This window comes from Trachurus trachurus (genome assembly GCF_905171665.1).
Source record: "Trachurus trachurus genome assembly, chromosome: 22".
Classification (NCBI taxonomy): Eukaryota; Metazoa; Chordata; class Actinopteri; order Carangiformes; family Carangidae; genus Trachurus; species Trachurus trachurus.
Genome location: NC_139907.1, coordinates 30,373,213 through 30,395,747, shown reverse-complemented (window position 1 = coordinate 30,395,747; position 22,535 = coordinate 30,373,213). Strand labels below are relative to the sequence as shown.

Sequence of the window (22,535 nt, the reverse complement as noted above, 5' to 3'; positions counted from 1 at the left end):
GTGACTTCAGAGCCTAAACTCTCGCTGGACTGAAACACAAGGTCCTGTCCTATTTATATTCACTGTGTGAGCTGTGGTAATGTGGGGTGGAGATAAGAGGGAGAAGGAGAAGTGAGGAGAGGAAATCTGACAGTGCAGAGAATGTCAAAGATTTTGTATTGTGATAACACGCCTCCTCCTGTTAAACATCTACAATGTACAATCTGTCTGTAAATCAACAGCTTTAAACTCTGTGTTTGTGTGTGTGTGTGTGTGTGTGTGTGTGTGTGTGTGTGTGTGTGTGTGTGTGTGTGTGTGTGTGAGAGAGAGAGAGTGAGTGAGTGAGAGTGAGTGAGTGAGAGAGAGAGAGAGAAAGATTATTTGAGAGTATTTGTTCAAAAAAAGAAGAAATATGTGCATATGCAGTATATATTTCAATAAATGTTTTGTCTAAAACGGTTTCATCTTGTTCTCTGTGTGTTCATGTGAACACTGTGTGTCATTTTAGACATACATTTATGCAAGTTGTGTGCTTTGTTTGAATCCTTCTGAGTGGTTTCAGTATAGTGAGCTGGATGCCCTGCTGACAGTGACACATAGGGGGGAGGCGTCTGCATGACTTTGGCTACTATTGCATAGCTCTTTGGCCAAAGTTGTTGCAACAGAGACATCTGAGCACATAAGCAAAACAACAGCTGTATTATGCTTCACCACACTAACAGTACAGAGAAATGTTCTTGTTTCACTGGTAGCAGGGACTGAGGAAGATGATAATGGTGGACGTTTGTCCAATAACTAAGTCCGAATGAAAATATTTGAGGTACCGTATGTTTTCTTTTCTTTAAATACAGTTTAGAAGACAAGCAAGCACACATTTGTCAATTGTCATTTTCATATGTGGGCGCTTACCAACAACTATAACAGATTCCACTGATTCTTGAAATGCTGCAAGACACTTAGATAAGGAATGACAGAAAATGATCACACTAAACAACAGAACACAACAGTAACTCCAGAAATGCATATTGCATATTCCCCTGTTATGTTATTTAAAGAAGCATAAACATTTCTGCTCCACACAGATCTGATCATTTCATCTGCTGCAGTTTGGTGTTTCTTTCAGGATTAAAGCAGAAGTAAGCAGAATGTTTGTGTTAATATAAGTCTTAAATAGTTCTATCTTCCGACAGCAATCACTTCTATAGAGTGTTTGGTCTGAAACACGGGTCTGTCAGTCACTCTGCTCTGCTGTAAGCCCAGGAGAAAACTTTCCTTGTATCCTACAACCTTTATCCAATGAGGAGAGAGAACGGCATAAAGGGGCGGTCCTCTCTGTGTGTGCAGCCAAGGGATGCGCGTGAATGTGGTGACGTAGGGACGAGGGCGGGGACTGCTAACTCCATCTGCTGACAGGAAGTTAGCCAAAACCACCGGATCACTTACTTCTGCTTTAAGTTGACTTTCTTTTCTTTTTGATATACAATGCCCGTCAAAAAAAAACGTCACCACCTGGACTTAACGAGGCTTATAGATACTGTGTAAGAGCCTCCCATTGGATAATTACTGCATGATTATGTTTCAGCTGGCAACAAATTATTTAACCCTTACTGATGCAGCCTCATTTCTTAAACAGCCATGTTGGAAGACACATCCCGTGGTTTTTGAAAAGATATTAGGCAGTTTCAGAAGGGTCAAATTATTGGCATTCATCAAGCAAATAAAACATCTAAAGAAATTGCTGAGACTACGAAAATTGAGAACTTTCCAATGCAATATTAAAAACTGCAGAGACAGTGGGGAATTATCATTTTCAAGGAAGAATTGTGGTTGGGGAAAAATCTTGAATGATCGTGATCAAGATTGTTGTGAGATTGCAGAAGCTTATCGAAACAATGCCACAGCGAATGTGTGCCATATTTAAAGCAGAAGTAAGCGATCCGGTGGTTTTGGCTGGCTTCTTGTCGGCCTATGGAGGTAGCAGTCCCCGCCCTCGTCATAGATCTATTGGTCCTCGTCCCTACGTCACCACATTCACGCGCATCCCTTGGCTGCACACACAGAGAGGACCGCCCCTTTATGCCGTTCTCTCTCCTCATTGGATAAAGGTTGTAGGATACAAGGAAAGTTTTCTCCTCGGCTTACAGCAGAGCAGAGTGACTGACAGACTCGTGTTTCAGACCAAACACTCTATAGAAGTGATTGCTGTCGGAAGATACAACTATTTAAGACTTATATTAACACAAACATTCCGCTTACTTCTGCTTTAAAGCGAAAAAAAGGAGAAGGTGTTAGAGTGTGTGGCTTTTTTTTGGATGGGCAGTACTTCAGCAAAGCAATACAATTCATGGAGGCCAGGGTTCACAGGTTTTAAGATTCCCAATAAACCAATAAAAAGGCAAGGCAAGGCAATTTTAAGGGCTTTACATGGCATCATAACAACATCCTCTGCCCTTAGACCCTCACATCCACTGAGGAAAAACTCCATAGAAAACCCTTTTAACAGGGAAAAATCGCAGAGCTATTTACATGAATAGCATCTGAGGAAGGATTTCATAACTTGGAAAAAATGATCTCAGCAGCATCATGTTGTGTTCTATTTTTATCCCCACAATCATAAAGTCAAAAGCTGAATTAAGCTGACCATGTTACCCAGCAGCAGAGCCACTTATACAACAGCCTGACCCTGAGTTTCTTCTTCATAACGTATCTTTATAGTCTTCCCAGGTTTCATGGTGATAAGACTCATAAACATTAAGACTTCCTTAACCTTGAACTCACAAAGTATCTGCATGAGAGACACACAATAGTCACATTTGAGATGGAGGCGATGTAGTAGCTCAGTCTGAGCTTCAAAACTCCTAATTAGAAACCTGTGAGTAAGTGGCTATCCATCTTTAACAATTGACAGTGGTTCTCAAACTTACATCAGGGAACCTAAACCGACAAAAAAAAAGAAAAAAGAAGTAAACTCATGACAATTAATAATCAATAAATTGGGTTAGGGTCATCATTATTATTTGTTTTTGCTCGGGACCCACAAGAACCCTCAAAAAGGATCCTTAAAGGGATAGTTCAACATTTCGGCAAATTGGCCAATTGCCATAATCCCTATAGTTTTAGGAGTAGGTACGGTATCTTTAATTGTCAGTGCAATCTGTTTTTAGAACAGTGGAGCAGAGCCGTGAGCTGCTCAGAGCTACGCTATGGAGGCTAATTGGATTTCTTGGTTTCCCTCATCAAACTCATCAAATACACAATCCAACAACTCCAAAACGCTCTGGTGGACAAGTTGTGACCTGCACATTCACCACGCTATGAGATAATAAGGGAACGTTACGAGATGGAGTTGTTTTCGAGGCAAATGCAGAGACTACTAGCTGAAAAACTGGCCCTGACGGGAACGCGCATCAGTGGTTTTGCATGAATTTGCCATATCATTTAAAGATGGCTACATATGACACATCAATCACAATGACTGTTTGATTGGAAGAATTCAGACGTCGCAACTGACCCAGAACCTGGGGACAGTTGCAACACGGATCAGGGACGGTTGCAACATATTAAACACACATTAAATTTCACTGATTAACTTTTGCTTTTTGTCTCAATAAGCATTGTATTGCTAAAATATGCATTGTTTTACAATAGTACTGTAGTAATATATATCAAAGAACAGTTGGAGTTTTGTTTTGCATAGAACATATAATTGGCCTTGAGTCATTGTGAAGATGTTACTGGTGCTATTACAGTAAAACTCTATAACTTTCAGGGACAGTATATAAATAAGTATATAAATATCTTGAACTCTGTACACTGTGGAACAAGCATGGCCCTACATAAGTTGTAATTGTATGTTTGTCTATGTTATATGTTTGGAACCTGTACCAATAAGCTGTACTGGAAGCAAATTCCACCAGCCTGGCTTGTGGTCATTAAAAGAATCAATCAATCAATGTAGCTTATTTGGCTTTTTATTAGCAAAAATCAAATATTGCTTTCATAAATACGTATTTACCTTAGTCTAATCACAACCGCACACAAATTAAAGCCGTCTCGTAGCTCATAATGAGTTGTTTACAAATACAAAGGTGGCCGGTGCACCCACCGGAGGCTGTCATGTTGCATCGCCATCTTTGAATATCCTACGCGAAAGCGGACATCGTTCTGCTCATTGATGTCCGCATTGGGCTCTCTCTCCGTTATTGGCGTTCACACACACATGCATGACAGCAGTGCGCTGTAAAAGCGAAAACTCATACGGTCCAGTGTGAGTGTCATCACTCTAGCAGGTTTCTGATTGGAGAAAGACTTGTTGTGACCGTCCCTTGTTGCAACTGTCCCAGTCTCCCCTAAATCAAATTTTGGCTGTGCATTTTGAATAATATTAATTTCCAAAAGTCTGCATGACAGAAATGATGTACTTTGTTATAAAGCTCAGTCGACAGTCTCACAGTAAGTTCATGTATATTTCGGCACCACCTTGTGGTCATCCTAGTTGTTACTTATAACAAGCAGAACAGATTTTTACTTAGTTGCTGTTTGTGGAACATACCATTACATGAACACTCGTCAGTGAACAAAGAAAATGGAGCATTTTCAATCCAACTCCTTAAGCTGTAAGCTCACACTCCCCTCTGTGCCGTGCAGGTCTGAATGTTCTGGCCGTTACACTGTGATCCGGCTCCTCACACATACACTATTTAGAAGCCAAGGAATGGTGGGGAAACAAGTGGTTACCCCTGCCTCAGTTTGTCTGCTGTTAAATGAGACATAATCTCTTTCATAATTTACAAGACTCTATATAACTGAGCAGCAGAGTTCTGGATCTCTCACCCTACCATCTGAACAGGCCCCTCAGGTCTGGGCCTTCTCACGATTCCAGAGTCCAGGTAAAAATCTAAATGTGATCAAGCCTGTATAGTCCTGACTCCTTGGCTCTGGAACAACCTCCCACTGAGGCTCAGGTCAGCTGACCCAGGTTGCGAATCCCATCAGGTACAGGGTGTAACTTATTTGGCTTTTTATTAGCAAAAATCTAATATTTACCGAAGTCTAATCACAGTCACATAGTCACGGGGACTGTGCTGCATAGGCACAGACTGTAAGTCCTCCTGTCTGTCTAACTCACTGCTGCAAAATATGACTGAAGGCAGGAGTGGAAGTCTGCGTTAGTGTTAAAAAAATACCCAATAATCGCTCAAAGTTATTATTATCAGTTAATGGTTAGTTTGCAAATGTGTTTGCCACTGTTACTTTGCCCCCCCCCCCTTACACACTGGGGCTTTAAAACCTGCTTTTATAGAATGGCATGCTGCTTTTTTATTTTTATTTAGTGAGCGTGAGAGTAAATGCAGACACAATCTGACTCACAAGCTAGTAATATTATACCTTTGCTGAAAATTAAAGGTATATCACTGACATTAACTTTAGTGTATCACAATCTTTATTTTTGCTGACAGGAAAGCTCATCAACAACCTGTGAATTATCTTACAAAACAGAAAACTAAATCTTGAGATTCACAAGATGTTTTATTTTCATGGCCAGGTTGAGGTTGAGCATGTCACTGCTTTTGATCTTCATTATATATCCTTAGTGTTTCTGACAGAGGAGCAGTTGTGGAGTTGTTTGGCGACTCGGGGGTGAGCTTTGCAGATATCCGAGTCTTCTTTTTTGTAAGGTAGTTCACTTTGGACTTATCTGCAGGGAACAGTCTGGACACAGGACCAGGAGAAATCGGGCCGTTGTTAATGGAAGGTGGTGTGATGTTTTGGAGTATCTGGTTTTCTTTTGTTGAGGAGGCAGGGATAGTGGATGGACTCTGATTCGGCTTCCTGTTTTTTGGGAATGATTTGAGTGGGGTCTTTTGGGACTTCTTCTTTGGGAGACGGGATAGTCTTGTCATGCCCACGACCCTCAGTCTGATCAGGGCTTCAGATATTCCTGCCATGTTCCGTGCCTGGCACCTGTATTCTCCTGCATCCTTGTATGACAAACCATTCAAGCTGATTATTGACCAGCGAACCCCGGTCCGAGGAGACTCCTGCATAACTGGGACAGAAAAAGGTAAACAAGCTTAGCTTGCAGCACACTTATTATTTCCTTCTTTTTTTTTAAAGTTTATTTTTAATTTCTTTCTTCAGTTAATCCATATCATATATACACATACACACAAAAAACACAAAAAAACAAAGCATACCCTCTCATGCGTACATACTGATTAATACAATAGTAAATGATGTTACTAGTCATCGGATCAGTAATAATAACATAACACAAGTATCAAGAGAGTAATGGAAATGAAAAATAAAATAAAAATAAAATAAGTAAATAACTAAAAATATATATTATAATAATAAAAAAAACACTAACAGCTATAACAAAAAAATTTAAATAAATTATATATCGATCGGCAAATTATTAAAGAAAAAAGAGAGAAAACAAAACAAAAACAAACAACAACAAAAAAAAACATCCATGGAGAAAGAAAAAAACACACTCGCACTCGTACACATACTTATTATTTTCAACTTTTAGGGGAGATGATAGAAAGTACTAAGTAGAGAAGCCCATCATATACACATAATGGGATCCAAAGGTCTGTCATCATACTCACCTATTCATGCTGCACACTTTTTTTATACACACACACACTAGTGAACATCAGGTTGAACACATGTAGACACAACAAAGAAGAAGCACTTACAACTCTCCAAGTTCCTGGGCAGCTGTTCAGAGCTCTCCACCATGTTTTGCTGACAACAGCCTGCACACACCCAGACATAAAAATGACTTCACTGTTGCTCCGGTGTTAGTTAGTGACATCACTTCATCATTGCAGAGGGAGCCAGAATTTCTTACCAGTATAGGCTGAGGTCTTGATCCAAGTCAGGGTTGGTGTTGGGTATCCAGTGGCATCACAGCGGAGGATGACGTTGCTGCCCAGCGGAGAGACAACTCTGGTGGCTGCCGGCTGGACCGAGGGTCTCATGCAGCGGGACAGCTCCGCCTGGGTCAGCAGCGTCCCCGACTGGCCCAGGGTCCTGCTACACATCAGTATCTGGTCCATGAGAACCACAGGACTCCACAGGGACATGGACAAGGACATCACCATGGAGATCTGGCAGTCACACAACCAAGGGTTGTCGTGGAGACCTGGGTAGCCGGGACAATTTGCCCTGTTAGCATCATTGCCAGTTTGATATGTGTCATAGACTGGTTGGACAGGTTTTCAGTTTTGCAAAGTCAATTATTTCTGCATTGTTGAAATGAAACCTGCTGACAGTGCTGTCTGATATCTGTCTCCTCGGGGGGATTTAGGGAAGTTACACAGACTATATCAGACCCTGAAGAAAGTTATAAAATTCTTGCTCATATTTTACACTCACCCAGTTATAATGTGACTGGTTTGTATGAGGTAAAATATGTTGGTGAGTACAGACAGGGGTAGGGAAAACAGATATTGAGATTTTTCCCACTGCTGCTGTAGCTGTCTCCAAAAATGTCACCAAACCTGGGAACCCTACTGAATGAATGCTACAATAGACGTTTCCCAAGAGAATTGTAAAGCATGATGTCATGTGAGGAAACCTGAGTTGTGTTCATCTTTTTTAACTACCTGAAACCATCTCATTATCCTGTCAGAAACCCAGTCTCAGGAGAATCTATGTGGTATGTAGTTTAATGCTGCAAACATTAAAGCAAAGCTCTATTGGCCTGCGTTGCTCCAAACATGCTGTACCCAAAATCCACCGTTGTGTCTGTCCTCCCTGTTGTCCTGGGAGAGGAAACCACAGGTCCAGTAGCTCGGCAGGTAAGACAGTCAACCTGAGGAGAGAGAGGTACAAGAAAGATGGAGAGGAAAAGTAAAGGCACAGAAAGGAAACAAGGTGTTATGGTCTGCGCTTTACTGTATCCTGTATGTCTATTGGTTGCTTTACTTCCTGTCTTTGTCTAGTTTCCTTCGCTTTGTCTTGTGTCCTCATGTGTTTCTCCTGTGTCATCTGCTCACTTTTCCCCTGACAATTTATTGTGTTTCCATTCCTGTTTCCAAAGTTTTTCATTGCACATATTGTTGTTTATTGTATCCTTTGGATCCCCATTAGTCTTCATAGAGATGAACATGAATTCCTAATTTAATAGTAGGCTATTCCAACATAATACTAGAACATTTCCTCTGGGAAATTTTGAGAGGGCCACGGGAGCTACGGCCGGTTTTGCCATCTCTGTCAACATGGGAATCAAACCCACGATCTTAAAGTCAAGACAGAGCTGATCAGACAGACACATGATCATCTTTCTATAAGCACTGTGTGTGTGTGTGTGTGTGTGTGTGTGTGTGTGTGTGTGTGTGTGTGTGTGTGTGTGTGTGTGTGTGTGTGTGTGTGTGTGTGTCTCTAACTTGTATCACATGAAGTTACCTGTGTGTGTTTGTGTGTGTGTGGGAGAGGAGTGCGCGCATACGCACGCATGTGTACGTTACCTGTGTGTTTTGATGTGTGTGTGTGTCTGTAACTGTAATCACATGAAGTTACCTGTGTGTCGGTGTGTGTGGTTGAACTAAGGTGCCTGAAACAAACAGTTTGTTTTTTTAAAGCAGCCCATAATAAGCACAAAGCTTTGAGAGAGAAGTCAATTAAGTACAAAAGGGAGTAAGAAGTAAGTACTAGAGCAACAGGAGGAATAAAGTCTGACCTGAGAACTGTGTGAAACCTGTTAACTGTAAATGTGGCTCAATCTGATCTGAGAACAGTTTCAAGAGCTGGTTCTAGAGTCTGTGTGTGTGTGTGTGTGTGTGTGTGTGTGTGTGTGTGTGTGTGTGTGTGTGTGTGTGTGTGTGTGTGTGTGTGTGTGTGTGTGTGTGTGTGTGTGTTAGTGATGCGCGGGCTGACCCGTAGCCCGCGGGTCAGCCCGCGGGGCGGGGCGGTGCGGGTCAAGAAATCTTTACGTTATTTGCGGTGCGGGTCGGGGCGGGTCATTAAAAAAACTGACGATGAAGTCCAGAGTGTGTTATCAGGGCCGCGCTGATGTTGACGGGAAAGCCGGCGGAGGTGTGAGGGAACCGGATGAGACGGTGGCTGGGCGCATCAGCAGAGCAGGGTTGGTTTCACAGAGAGCAGGGACTGGGGAGGACGAGAGGCGGCCGCCGCCGCGGCTGCTGCACGCTGCACTGTGACTCTCCCGCTCCTCATGAGCTCCACAGTCCACACTGACAAGCTACCGGCAACACAGCACCTCTGTCTGCCCTTTCAAAGTAAAAAAAGGCCGCTGTCTGACGTTTAATAGCAGCGGGGCGGGTCGGGGCGGGTTGTGAAAATAGATGCGGTGGTGCGGGGCGGGCTGGTGCGGGTCAAAATACTTCATAGATGCGGGACCCGCGGGTTGGAAAAAAACCCGGCCCGCGCATCACTAGTGTGTGTGTGTGTGTGTGTGTGTGTTTGTGTGTGTGTGTGACTGACTTCAGATTCAGATTCTTTATTGAACATGTCAGAGTAAAAACAAAAACGAAATAACAAAAATAAAAACAATGAATAAATGTATATTAATAATCATCCTCTCTAAAGAAGGTGCCTGTCATGTTCAACCGACTTGACACATGTTATGAGCTGCATCCTGTGTCAGTCTGATTTAGCTGTGTGTATGTGTTTACAAACATTTAAACGAGCGCCAGGTGGATTGTTTATGAAGTTAACGAGCTCTGGCCTGAGAATCAGACATTACCACGGCAACTTGAGGTGGTTGCCAATGACGATAGAGGCCCCACAGGCTGAGGCAGACAGGAATGTCGAGAAAAAGAGTGATTTTCTGCCTCTGCACTGGTCTCGCAAAAGGCTTACGGTGACAAAACGGTAACTCCTATCAGAACAAAACACAGATCAACAGTGCTGTAAGGACTTCCTGAAAAATTTGGTACGATTTGGTGTTTCTACAGTAAATATTTTGGAGACGCTGGCAGTTTTAAAACATGGGTCCGTTCTGCTTCTCTCAGAAAATCTTTGTATTGGAGTCAATGAGGAGCAGAGACAGACGTGGCCGCACTCAGAGGCTGATAATTCAAATTCTGTAAGTCTCTCTGATATTTTGAGCACATGGTGAGAGACAGAACAAGTTTGTCTACACAGTTTTGAAAAATTCATGTGTGTAGAGTGTAAATTGTGGTTGGGCTGAGTGTGGAAAGAGAAAAAATCTGGATTTTTTCTGGGCTTTCTCCCACTCTAACCAATGCAGGGGCCAGTGCCCGGTGCGATGGCCCGTGGCCCTAATTATGACGAAACGCAGTTTAAATTTAAAACAGTTTAATTTTAAAACTCGACATTCCAGTAGTTGTGATCAAGTGTGAGGGAAGACTGTTCCAGTGAGCTACAGCTCTATACATAACTGACCTTTTGAGTGCACTGGTTCTAGGTAAAGGCAAGGTGAAGTTGTTTCCTGAGGCCTGTCTAGTACTATAACTATGTTTCACATTTGTCGGTTGAAGTTGTAAAAACAAAGAAAAAGGTGGAGGTACAAGTCTTTCTCAAGAACATTATAAAACTATAAGCCAATCTCTCCTCCACCAGCATCCATGTGAGTCTCTTTTGCATACTCCTAACGCTTTCTCTAATCTGCCTTCAGGTGGCTGTAAAGTTGGATGGCAAACCTTGAAGTTGTGTCAAAACTTGTATGACCCAAGAAAAAGGAGAACGGAGGAGGAAAAAAACAGGACAGGAAAGAAAACAAGTAGAGTAAGACAGGAAACCTGAATGTAGCTACTGAGTACTGTTTAAGAATAGAGAGTGTCTGTACAGAAGAGGGGTAAGAGGGTTGGCCTGGCTAAGGCCCAACAAAATACCTACTTTTCCATCTTGGCCCATTGGACAATAAGATAGACCGGATCGCAATTCCAAATGAGCAGTTACAGGGACATGAAAAATTGCTGTGCACTTATGCTGATGGAAACATGGATAAATAACAACATGGCAGACTCAGCTTACCAGATCGATGGGCTACTCTTCTTCAGAGCTGAGCAACTAGGGAAAACTCATGAAGGCAGACTATGTGCACATCACCAGAGGCTGGTGCACAAACTGTTCACTGGTAAGTGGCCAGCTCTGAACCACTGAACATCTAATGCTGAAATGACTGCCACGCTGTTTGCCCCAGGAGTTTACAGTAGTGTTGATTTGACCCTTTACTGTTTAGCCCCATGTGCTAATGCCAGGGAAGCTCTCAAGGAGCTCCAGCAGTGCTGAGACTTGAGTTTGAGCATTTTTTAGAATGACAATAAATAAACCTTGAACCTTAAAGGAAAATGTTTCTTAAACGATAGTGCTGGCAATTCTTTAGGCTGCCTAAATAATTCTGTAGCATGTGTACCCACCTGTTGCTGGACAGGTCAAGGTAAGTAATGTTAGAGAGGAAGAGAGCAGCATGAGCAGGAAGGCTGGACAGACGGTTGTTGTGGAGACCCAGAGTTTGGAGCTGTGGCATGTCCCTCAGCCCCTCCCAGGGGAAGGATGTCAGAAGGTTCCCATCCAGACGCAGCTCTCGCAGAGCCTTCAAGTTGACAAAGCTGCTGGGGTGGATGGATGTGATGACATTGTAGACCAGCCATAAAAATCGCAACTCCGACAGGTTATAGAAAGCTGCTCGGGGTACCCTGGAGATTAAGGTCTTCTCCAGACGCAGTTTGACCGTGTCAGCTGGGACATTAATTGGAACAACTGAGATTCCAGAGTCACTGCACTGCACCGACCTGTTAAAGGGAAAAAGACACATGAGATGTGTGGCGTTGGGGTTATGGCTAAACTTCTATAGATAGATAGATAGATAGATAGATAGATAGATAGATAGATAGATAGATAGACAGATAGACAGATAGACAGATAGATAGATAGATAGATAGATAGATAGATAGACAGATAGACAGATAGATAGATAGATAGATAGATAGATAGATAGATAGATAGACAATTCTAACAAAATGAATAGCGCCAAATATAGGAAGTGTGGAAATATCAGATAAAAAGGTTAAACATGTGCAAAGGTAGCAGTTGCATCATCCTAAGTGATTTATTAAATGACCAGAAAATACATTTAAAAAATAAATAATTAGTGAATCTTCATGTAGCGTTGTGTGTAGTAGTGTGATGTGATGTAATGGGATGGCATTCGGCAGTAGGCCTAACTCCTCCTCTATCCCAGTGCTGTGTCCTGCCCCTCACCCCCACCCACCTCGTGGAACCACTGTGGAATTACGCAGGGAACAAAGGAACAAAAGGGAAACAAACCAGCTACATGTGTGTTGTTTTGCTGCAATGAAAATAAACATATTCCACAGCTACCACGCTCACGTCCACTCATTCAGTGTGTTTCCAGCCTTGCACTTTTGGACCAAACTGTGTTTCTATCACTTCTTTTCCTCTGTGAAGTTAGCATGAAAAGCAGCTAGACCTGGTCATAGTTACAATAGCCTTCAGTCTCATGGGTCAGAAACTCAAAAGACTGAAGCTCAAAATTCTAATCATCTTGATGGAGAGATAAAAATATGAAACGTTTTCTTTTTAAAAAATCTGATTAAATTATGTTTTATTGGTTAAGGAAAAATATTCATGAAAGGCATTTACAATTAATCTTTATATCATTGTATTATTGTATTATTCTGATTTTTTTTTTTTTTTTTTTACATCAGTAATAAAAATGACTGATCAAATCATATTATGTTTACATAATTCTTCATGGACACAAATATTTGGGGTGTAATTAGTATTATTATAGAACATCAGTTATTCACAGTGTAATCTAATATGCATGTGATACACATCCATATAATTTCACCTTTTTCTGCAATAAGGAAATTATTCATTGATTAGTGATTCATTCAATAATGAAATACTTCTTAAGATATAAATAGACTACTTTTAGTTATATTTATGGAGAGGCAAATCACTTCAAACACACAAACACAGAAATGAGAATTAAGTCAGTCTCACTCAACCTGAGTTCTTCTGTTCCACTGTTCCCATATGAGCAGGTGCACAAAGATGGACAGCAGTGGACTGCCAACAGTGACCACTGCAAGATGTAAAGTAGGACCAGCAGATACATTCTTCAGTAGAGCTACCCCACACTCAGATAGGCCATTTGTATCTCCATGTGCCCGGTGCTCTCCAGTCTGAGGTGGTGTCCACAGTGAACTGAGTGAAACTGAATCCCAGATTAGCTGGGATTACACTGCTTACAAGCGGCATGTAATCCCATGCCTAACTGTCAGAATCACAACTGGAGGGCCATTTTACGCTAACCCTAATCTTGTACAACACACTGTTGTTTCCTAGTAGTGCTGGAAGTTGCAGTTAGTGTTATGATTAGGAATGTGGTGCTTGAGGTAACAGTGTGTGTTTATAATATTTACTATTAAAAACACTTCCTCCACCACTGTGCCAACTACAGCACCACAATACAAAAGGCACTTTATCAAGTAATCATAATTTGATGACTGACTAGTACATCACAGTAGGAAGGTTTAAACTATAATTGATTTGAAAATACTTCAGAATCCCAAAGTATTTTTATGTCAACATGTTTTGTTATTATTCAGAGAACTAATTTAATAAGGCAAGGCAAGGCGATTTATAGCCCATTTTTACAAACACTTTGTCTCAAAAGTCTTTAAACAGCATCATAACAACATCCTCTTGCCTTAGACACTCACATCCACTGAGGAAAAACTCTAAACGGGCAGACATGACAAGAAAACAGTTTAAAACATGGAATATGGGAACACATGCAACGAGGGAATAAATTAGCTCCATCAAATGCTTCTTTATGAAAGAAAACAGGTATTTATATAACTGTACATCTCATCTATAGGCTATGAACTTTTAGAATACAGAACTTGTTGCATGATGCAAATGTACAAAACCACAATTTGAGGAGCCATGTCCTAGTTTTTTTTCCTCCTGTCTTTTAGGCAGTGATGATGTTTGGTTGTGGTAAACACAATAAGCACTTGAAACCTTTTTTTTCTTTAAAATGTCAAACACGGATTTCAAATCAGGTGAAGTGCCACCCTTAGTTTCATCTAACATAGCAGAATTAACACACTGATAGCAGGTTCAAATTGAGCTGTTCGAAAATGCTGCACACATGACTGACAGGGGCGGGAGTTGCACACTGCACTGCAACTTATGTACAGTAGGCTAAACATGCAAAGACAAAAATGTGCAACAAATTGTTGAAGTTGTTTTCTGAATAGGTCTGTGTCTTTAGATGTGTTTTCTTGAGTTGCAGTGCAGTGAGCTCCCAGGGCCTCCATATTTTTCTCTAGGGTCAATCACAATTTTTTAAATAAAAGTAAATTCATTAACTTAGCACCATCAAAGTAAGCTTAGCCTACCTCATAAAAATCTACTGGAGTCAAAAGTAGCTACATGAACATTTGTCTTGTAGCTAGTAGGTTATTTCAAAAAGTATAATAGTAGCCTAAGATAGCTACAGTATATGGATATAAAAAAAATACACCCATATACTAGGCTACTGTACAATAAAAGTAGCCTAAATGTAGCTACTTTGTTACTGTTATGCTAGTGCACTGGTAGTACCTAAACTAACATCTGACCCCAAAACAGCATCTGATCTTGAATCATGTGTCCAGTATGAACTCCCACACACACCCGAAACACGGCAGCAGGTCTCAGCTACAGATACAAGTCAGATAGGCCAGTGGTTCTCAAACTTTTTTTTACGTCAAGGACCCCTAAATTGAAACAAATTAGACCACAGACCCCCATTGGACAACATTTTGAAGCAAACACCAGGATACACAAATATTTGTTCTGAGACTGAAGAATGTTATTTTTTTAGTCAATGTACAGTACGTTCAAATTAGGGCCAATTTGGAAGTATTTTAGAGAAATATCTGCAAAAAACTGGTATAATTTCTACAATAACATTTAAACATTTCTAGAAGAAAAAAAATGTGGTGAACATTTTTTTTTTAAAGTATATTTTGGGGGTCTTTTTCGCCTTTAATGGACAGGAGAGTTGAGTAAACTTAAAAAAAGTCTAGAAAAAAGTGATAAAATTTCAAGAAAAAGTTGGGGACCCCCTTAAACCATCTCAAGGACCCCTGAGAACCACAGAGATAGGCTACCTTACTTGCTGTGTTGCTGTAATATCTGTCCTGGCCTGCAGGGGCGCCAGTTCGCCCCATGCATTAACATCCAGGACTGCTGATGTTGACCAGCTCTCGCGAAGTCTCAGGGCGGACACCGTGCTGCCGTATCCATCCACCACACGCTCGAGTCGACTGGCTTGTTTTGATTCCTGAAAGTTGCTGTCAGCGGGCTGGTGTGCAGAATGTCAGCCGTGACACCGCCTGTGAACGACCGGTGTGTTTTTCGTGGACGTGAATGTGACGAGCTGCCGTCAATGAACCAGAGAGGAAGCAGATACAACCCTCAACCGGTCCACGGCGCGAGGCAGACCGCGCCGCACCACCACCACCAGCGACACCGGGTAAAACACGAGTAACGTCACGTCAACAAGCTAGCTGCTGTAGCCGTGTTGTAGCCGCACTGGGTCTGATGCTAACCCCGACACAGAGCCAAACTCGGGGCTGTTGACTGTTGAGTTCGACCGCACGGTTGACACAGAGTTGTAACTTCGGCACCTCTCGGGCTGGACCGTTTCCTGTCATACAGTCCAGCGTTAACCAGACTAGCACTGTAGCTACTCAATCACTTTAAATCAGATGCTTGTTACACAACAGAGAGCATGTGACAGGGATGGTTTCACCATGAACGCAGTAGTGTTAGAGAAATACAACGGGAGGGAAGGTCAGTTTGTTTAGTATGTTTATTAGATTTAGTTTGTTTAAAGGAAGATGGACCTGACGTAGCCTAACTTACTGCTGCCCTCAGCAGTTAGAGGCCAAAGGTCTCCAACAAGACTGACAACTGGCCTGTTTTCATTTTCATTTTATTTTTTGAGACAGGATCATTAACCTTCATCAGCAGCAATGCTCCTGTAACCTGTTTTACAATTGTCTTTTGGTTCAGACAGGCCTCAGCATTATTGCTATTAAAAGCACTGGCTCACTGCTACTTCAGAGGTGTGGCCATGTCTACAGTATACACCTGCTACTGGTTGCATTTCCATGTCTTCCCAGTGTTTCCTTGTCTGTATACAACATCTACTCCATGATCCCTCCTCCTTTCTCCTGGCTTTTCTTGGGAGTTTTTCCTCAGTGGATGTGAGGGTCTAAGGACAGAGGATGTTGTTATGATGCTGTGTAAAAACCTTTGATACAAACTGTTGGTAAAAATGGACTATACTAATAAAATTGCCCTGACTTGCCTGGGGGAAAAAGTCAGTCTGTAATGATTCAGTCACAGTAGAAAAGCCAAGCAGTGGTATTGACGGCCTTTAGTTCCATGTTGTCTAAGATTTTCTTTTTTGCTCTTGGTGTAGCCTGGGGGGAATACTGTTCCCACATAGTACATGTGTTTCCCTGTTGGCAGGGACATATTAGAGTGACTGCACTAGTTATCCTAGGAGATATAATATGTGTGTGTTTGTCAAATATCTCTCCAGTTCAGTGAGGAAGTAAAGATAAAGGAAACAACAGACTTTTCTTTGACACTGATCCTAATCTGAGTCATTTGATATTCCAACTGAAACTACTGTAACAGCTGTAGAGCTCTGAACTCAGAAAAACGTTTTGTTTCACCTCACTCTGTTGAGCTGATTCAGCTGGTTAAAATGAATGAACTGTTTCATTACTAATAGATATTAGACTTTACTAGCGAGTCTTCTGTACCATAACTATAACTTTATGGTAAATAGACAGGCAGGGACAATAGTTTATGGATTTTCTTAATGGTCCACTACAGCACTAATATGTCATGTCTTTCTTATCCTTATCTTAAAAAAAAAAACAGAGTCATATTATACAATACTGTTGTTTATTTTACGGATCTTCTCTGAAACCTAAGGAATGTGAAGAGGATTGGAATAGCTATGTTAATACTTGAACACGAACTTTGTCTTCACACAGGCTGTTGGCAGCCAGACACATGTTGGACTCCCCAGCGACCCCACTGCCAGATGGAACCTCATGGACGACCCCACCACCCGGCCTCAGCTAGACGACTGTGAGCGAATGGGGACCCTGTTTGGGATGCTGAACAAGTGTCTCCGGAGGATGGGCTTCAGTCAGATGTACTTTGGGGACAAGATAGTGGAGCCGGTGGTGATTGTCTTCTTCTGGCTGCTGCTCTGGTTTCTGGGGATTCAGGCCCTGGGACTGGTGGGAACTCTGTGCATCATCATCATCTACATCCAGAAATAATGAGAGTTTGGCCGAGCCTGCTGTTTTCTTTGGTTAATATTTGCACATGCTGGACTAATTTAATTGTAATTGATGATTGAATTGAAATATGCAGTGGATCGTGCTTTAGAGGAACTTTGGTGCAGAAGGTCAATGCTTGTCCAGAGAGGACTCTTTAGGATTGTCTGGTCTGAAGCGTATGCCTCAGGAAAGAGAAGTCTAGCTGCTGATGCCTCTGCTCACATGACTTAAATAGTATTGACCAGTTGATAAAAAAAAAATCCCAGATAGATATGATGGAGAATGGTTTGTCTCTGTTTGAGTCAGAAGCTACAGAGTAAAGGCCGAAAGTGGCTGTGCTCAGGAAACAGAACTGCACAAACATGTGTGGCTGTTAAAATGCACAAGTGCAGCAGTAATATGACTCCAATAATGAATCATTAGGAACAGTGTCTGACAGTACAGGATATGTTGTGCTCTTTTCACTGTAAAATGTTTACTTTGTGGTAAAGTAGAGATGCACTGTTTATTCTGATAAAAGGAAAAATCAAATTGTCATTAGCTGTAATTGCACATCAGTGCATTGCTCATAGATACAAGTGGAAATTGTATATTGAGGGGGATGGACAGAGATGTGAAGTATAACAGAAATACTATCTCCCACTCGTGGAGATAGAAAAATTAGCTGAAAGTTGAACAGAGACAGTTTACTTCAGGTATTCTTATGCTATTTCTTGAGAGAAAGTGTAGCTTTTACACTGGATGCAAACAACATACAGTCTTCCGGTTTGGTGTGGCCTGACAACATCTCAAGTTAGACTGACCTTTGTTACCTTCACACATAGTCTGTTCATCTAAGTAACTGGAACTCACAATATCAATGTCAGCCAGTCAGACCAGATATTGTGTCGTAGGGTTTTGTCTATATATTTGAAATACATTCACATTCACAGAAGGCTGTAAATCTGAAATTTTCAGGCTCCCGAGGTTGAAATCCATGTGGTTTTACGAGCTGTTCCCTCAGTTGCCTGACAATGATGTAACTAGTTTTCAAATTTGCATAACACCACCCCTACCTGGTACCAATAGAAGGGGTGGGGCAGCATTTAAAGGGACAGGGCTGTTTAGAGAGGATGAAAAGAGCTGTGATGTTTGATCCTTGGGGGATTTTGACCAAAGCATGTAATTTGTGAAAAGGGGGCAGAATATGTCTCCTTTTAAATCCTTGTAACATTTAACTTACACCTGTTAGCATGTTCTAGTTTAGTGGAATTAGCATTACATTTCCCTGTGTAACCACTACATCTGTTTGGATTGAAGCATCGGGTGTCGTTAGTTGTCGGAGCTGGGATCACTGACTGCATCGCAGCAGCAGAACATCTTGGTTTTCATTTGGGAGCCCATGTGACAGGGTTAGAGGGACCACTCTGCCTGAGACTGTGGAGCAGCGCACTCCTTGATATATTGACTTAACAGCAAAAACTGACACCTTCCATATCAGTATATTTTCAGTGTCCAGTCTAAAGCCGGGCTTACACTGCACGATCGTACAGTGTAAACCCGCCTTAAGGGACTACGAGTAGTTTCGTAAAGCAAAGTGTTTTCACACTACATTTCCCATGAGCCTCCGCGCGCACGGTGAAATTCTTGGACCAGCGCAAAACGGGCGAAAGCGAAAGCATTTGCCAAGAATGTTTTCATTAATCAAGAATGAAAGTTGGAGGTTTAAATACGATCAGATACCGTCGTAGTTCCGACCATAAACGATGCCAACTAGCGATTCAGCGGCGTTATTCCCATGACCCGCTGGGCAGCGTCCAGGAAACCCACTAGGAAATGCCACTAAATACTACCACTAAATAATAATAATATCACAATAACTATAAAGACAAAACTTTATATTTATCGAAAATGGACCCATTAACAAGTGTGTAATGTAGATTCATCCACATTAATATGAGACTCAGATAGAGAGATATATATAGAGAGAGATATATAACCAAAAGCAAACTCTTTAACCTCATTATGCTACAGATTTGACAGCTGTGTCAAGTGTCAGTTTTCAATACGGATCAACTGGAAGACTGTATGCATCCGAGACCCTCACAGCTGAACCGGAAGTTTTTGAATGCAAAATTTACATGTCAAGATTGCTAAAAAAAAAAAAACGACCAAAGATGTGGACTTGGCAGACAGAGTAAGGGCGGAACTGGAACACAGCTAGAATGTAAATTAAATGTCATATCACAGGGTGCTCTTGTAGCCTAACCATTTCTGAGTGCTTTGCTTTGTTCCAGGCTTCCTCCATTTACAGACTGTTATTGCTGGTCAGTGATGTTCACCATTTGATTTATTCTACAGAGACTGGCAGCTTTGTGGTTGCTGATGTAACTCGTTTATCATTATGAACTCCATGATATGATGTTGCCTAATGGCTTGTTATCAAAAACTTAAACAGTGTCTTCAACAATAGCATTTCATAAAGATGAAGGTTGCTTTCTTTTAATCCCATTCTGACATCCAGTGAAATGATACAATAAGATTTCACTTTACTTACTGCAAAATATGTACAATCAGTATTTTACAGCAACACAATAATCATATCTAGTAGATGGGGAGAATGTAATGGGGGGATTCAGTCATAAAGGTCTCAGGTAGTGTTTGCAATTGAACATACTTAACTCTTCTGTTGTTGTTGTTGTTAACATGTAATTATGTCGCACACTGTTGTCATCTATGATTTTAGAGTTTATTACAGAGTTTTCCAGGGGAAACATCATTACTGTACAGTCTCCTCACTGCTCAGTCACTGTTGCCATGCTGCACTTTTGTCTTTCTTTTGAGAAAGTGTAATCAGTTATTTTGAAAATAAATGGAGTTTGTGCTGATGAGATGATGAGATGAATTCACAGTTAGTCCACAGTCATTACAGTATGTGAAACTGACAGTTTGGGGAAATGCTGTGTAACTGTCTACTGACATATACCTTCTCCAGAATGTAGTCAACACAGTTAGTAAGTAAGAAAAAAATGTGCACTATGAGCAATTGGTGAAACTGTTTCAACTGGACATACTGTAGGACTTTGTGATGAAAGAAGGAAGAGGGGGGGAAAGAAATATACAAAGTCACATGTAGAAGGTGTTTTATCGTATTTCCATGGACCTGCAGTACTCTTTGCAAGGAAGTCCAAGCTCGATTGTGTTTATGGGTGTACTTTATTTGTGCATTCACACCCACAAAGGGCAGACTCTGTTTACACAGGCACATACATGTATTCTCCCACAGGCAGGATTACAGAGTGAGCTGCACCAAATTCCTTTGACTGTACAACATCAAACCCGTGGAACCAGCCGGTTGAGGCTCTCACAGGGTGATCCACATTACAAATAAAACAGCATCTCTGAACATGCTCCCGGTGTGGTTTATGTCACCTTCATATTGTGTTGGATGGAGCTGGATTTGCTCACCAAGCTCCCATCCCCAGCCCAGTGTTTGTTTAGCTGGTGTGTTTAAATGATGAGACCCATAAAGCTGACGCCAAATAATGTGACTTGTTCAGCAAACACACGCACTAACAGACAAGAGAGCATGCGTAGTGTTACAACTCATGTGATTTCACACAGGAAGTGAGACTGACTGTGTTACTTTGCACTTTGTAATATATGTAGGTGTGTATCTCACAAATGCTACTTAACACGATTACACATATTTACATCAATTTACAGTTATGTACATGCACAGTACATCAGCAGCTTCAACTCAACATGAAGAATTTGAATATTCAGACGTTTTCTGCCCCTTCACCGTTCTCAGTTATGTTGCAGGGATTTTTTTTATATATATCATTTGAATAAAAAGAATAAACCTACACCTTTTGTGCAGCTTCCTCAATTCTTCTGGATTCTCTCTAAAATGTCTGTACACCTCAATGAAGCCCATCTTAGTAAACTCAGCTCATTTGTTTCAGTGTTATATTTATCTCGGGGCTCCCCTCATGGAACCTTGGTTTGTGTCATCCTGTTATCCCAAACTTTGTGGATTTTTCCCAATAACACATCAAACTTTTTATGTGACTCACAGTCTGTCTAATGATAGGAGTCTGTCTTACAACATTTAAATGTTATTGTGTATCCACATAAAAATGTGACATCACAAAATAATTGGAAAAAAAATGTCAAATTTGTTTTGTGCTACTCAAGCAAGTTCATTTCCCGCTAGAGTCTTGAGTTAGATAAAGAGCCTGCATTCCCCACGCATTCATCTGACAATCAGGGACTTCACGTTTAGACAGCTGGAATCTGAGATACGCGTTCAAATATGAGAAGCACATACCGGACTGACTGTCCTGATAGATGATGCTGATGTCACCGTGATTTACATGAGGCCCAGTGAGTGTCTACCCCACAACCTGAGCCAAGCCACCACCTGTCTTCACTGACCGGATTTACAAGAGAAAATGTACAACATTCACAAAAACAGTCAAGGATGGCTCTTCAAACTCAACTTTCCAAAAGCAGGATGATAACTATGATAAAAGTGTGTCACTCAATGAATCATTTGGCTCTTCAAATCAAGTTACATATATGGTCTGGTTTTGGCAAATGTCATCATGGATATTCTGAATAATTATTTTCTTAATAATATAAATAATAATAATGTGAGATTTTCTCGGTAGGAGCCATTATTCGCTGCCGAGTAGAAATGTTGTAAACAGTGATGAAAGCAGTTCTCAGGCTGGATTTCACACAGTAGCAGAGCTGCAGTTGATGGTGCCTTACGCCAGGTTCACACTGGACGAGGAAGCGCCGTGAAGCGGAGCGGCCGCGGAAATCGCGCGCGAGCCGCGTCCCTCCAGTTCACACCAGACGCTGATTTCTCCGCAGCGGTCGCAAGCGCCTCTGCTCCTCAGCTGTTGTTTACTCACATTCAGAGCTGTTTTTTTTACATTATGGATAAATAAATAACCTCATATAATTATAACACCGTGTGCTGTGGGTCACACAACTCCCTGTACTTCACTTCCAAGATTCATTTCACGTCGTCCTTCACTTTACAACAACTCGTCTCTGCCTCCTCTCTCTCGCTCTTTCCCTGTTTGTTTGTGTGTTTTGACCCCCCACCCCCCTCCCCCCTCCCCCCTCCCTGCAGCCAGCCCACTCCGTGTCTCCCTATCCTGTGTGTGTGTGTTTTCATCTCTCTTGCTCTCTGTTGAGAGTCTGACAAATATAAATAAGATCGCATTTGTC

The 22,535-nt window shown here is 41.5% G+C and overlaps 2 protein-coding genes across 2 annotated transcripts; one reads left to right on the top strand and one right to left on the bottom strand.

Moving 5' to 3' along the window:
- Positions 1–5,540: 5,540 nt before the first annotated feature.
- Positions 5,541–15,310, bottom strand: lrit3b (leucine-rich repeat, immunoglobulin-like and transmembrane domains 3b; the record flags this gene model as incomplete). The annotated part of the gene is made up of 6 exons (XM_083997648.1): positions 5,541–6,028; positions 6,684–6,743; positions 6,839–7,132; positions 7,719–7,804; positions 11,337–11,711; positions 15,111–15,310. Coding segments are annotated over 6 exons (1,503 nt in total), but the record flags the coding sequence as incomplete, so codon positions are not given.
- On the top strand, positions 15,201–22,377 carry fam241a (family with sequence similarity 241 member A). Its single transcript, XM_083998221.1, has 2 exons — positions 15,201–15,475; positions 17,016–22,377. The coding sequence occupies exons 1-2, from the start codon at positions 15,317–15,319 to the stop codon at positions 17,307–17,309; spliced, it is 453 nt and encodes a 150-aa protein (XP_083854347.1). The 5' UTR covers positions 15,201–15,316; the 3' UTR covers positions 17,310–22,377.
- Positions 22,378–22,535: the final 158 nt, after the last annotated feature.

Excerpts from the sequence above, each read along its gene's own strand:
- fam241a (XM_083998221.1), top strand. The coding sequence starts at position 15,317 with ATGTCAGCCGTGACACCGCCTGTGAACGACCGGTGTGTTTTTCGTGGA. Across the intron at positions 15,476-17,015 it reads ACCACCACCAGCGACACCGG|GCTGTTGGCAGCCAGACACA; the intron begins GTAAAACACGAG and ends GTCTTCACACAG.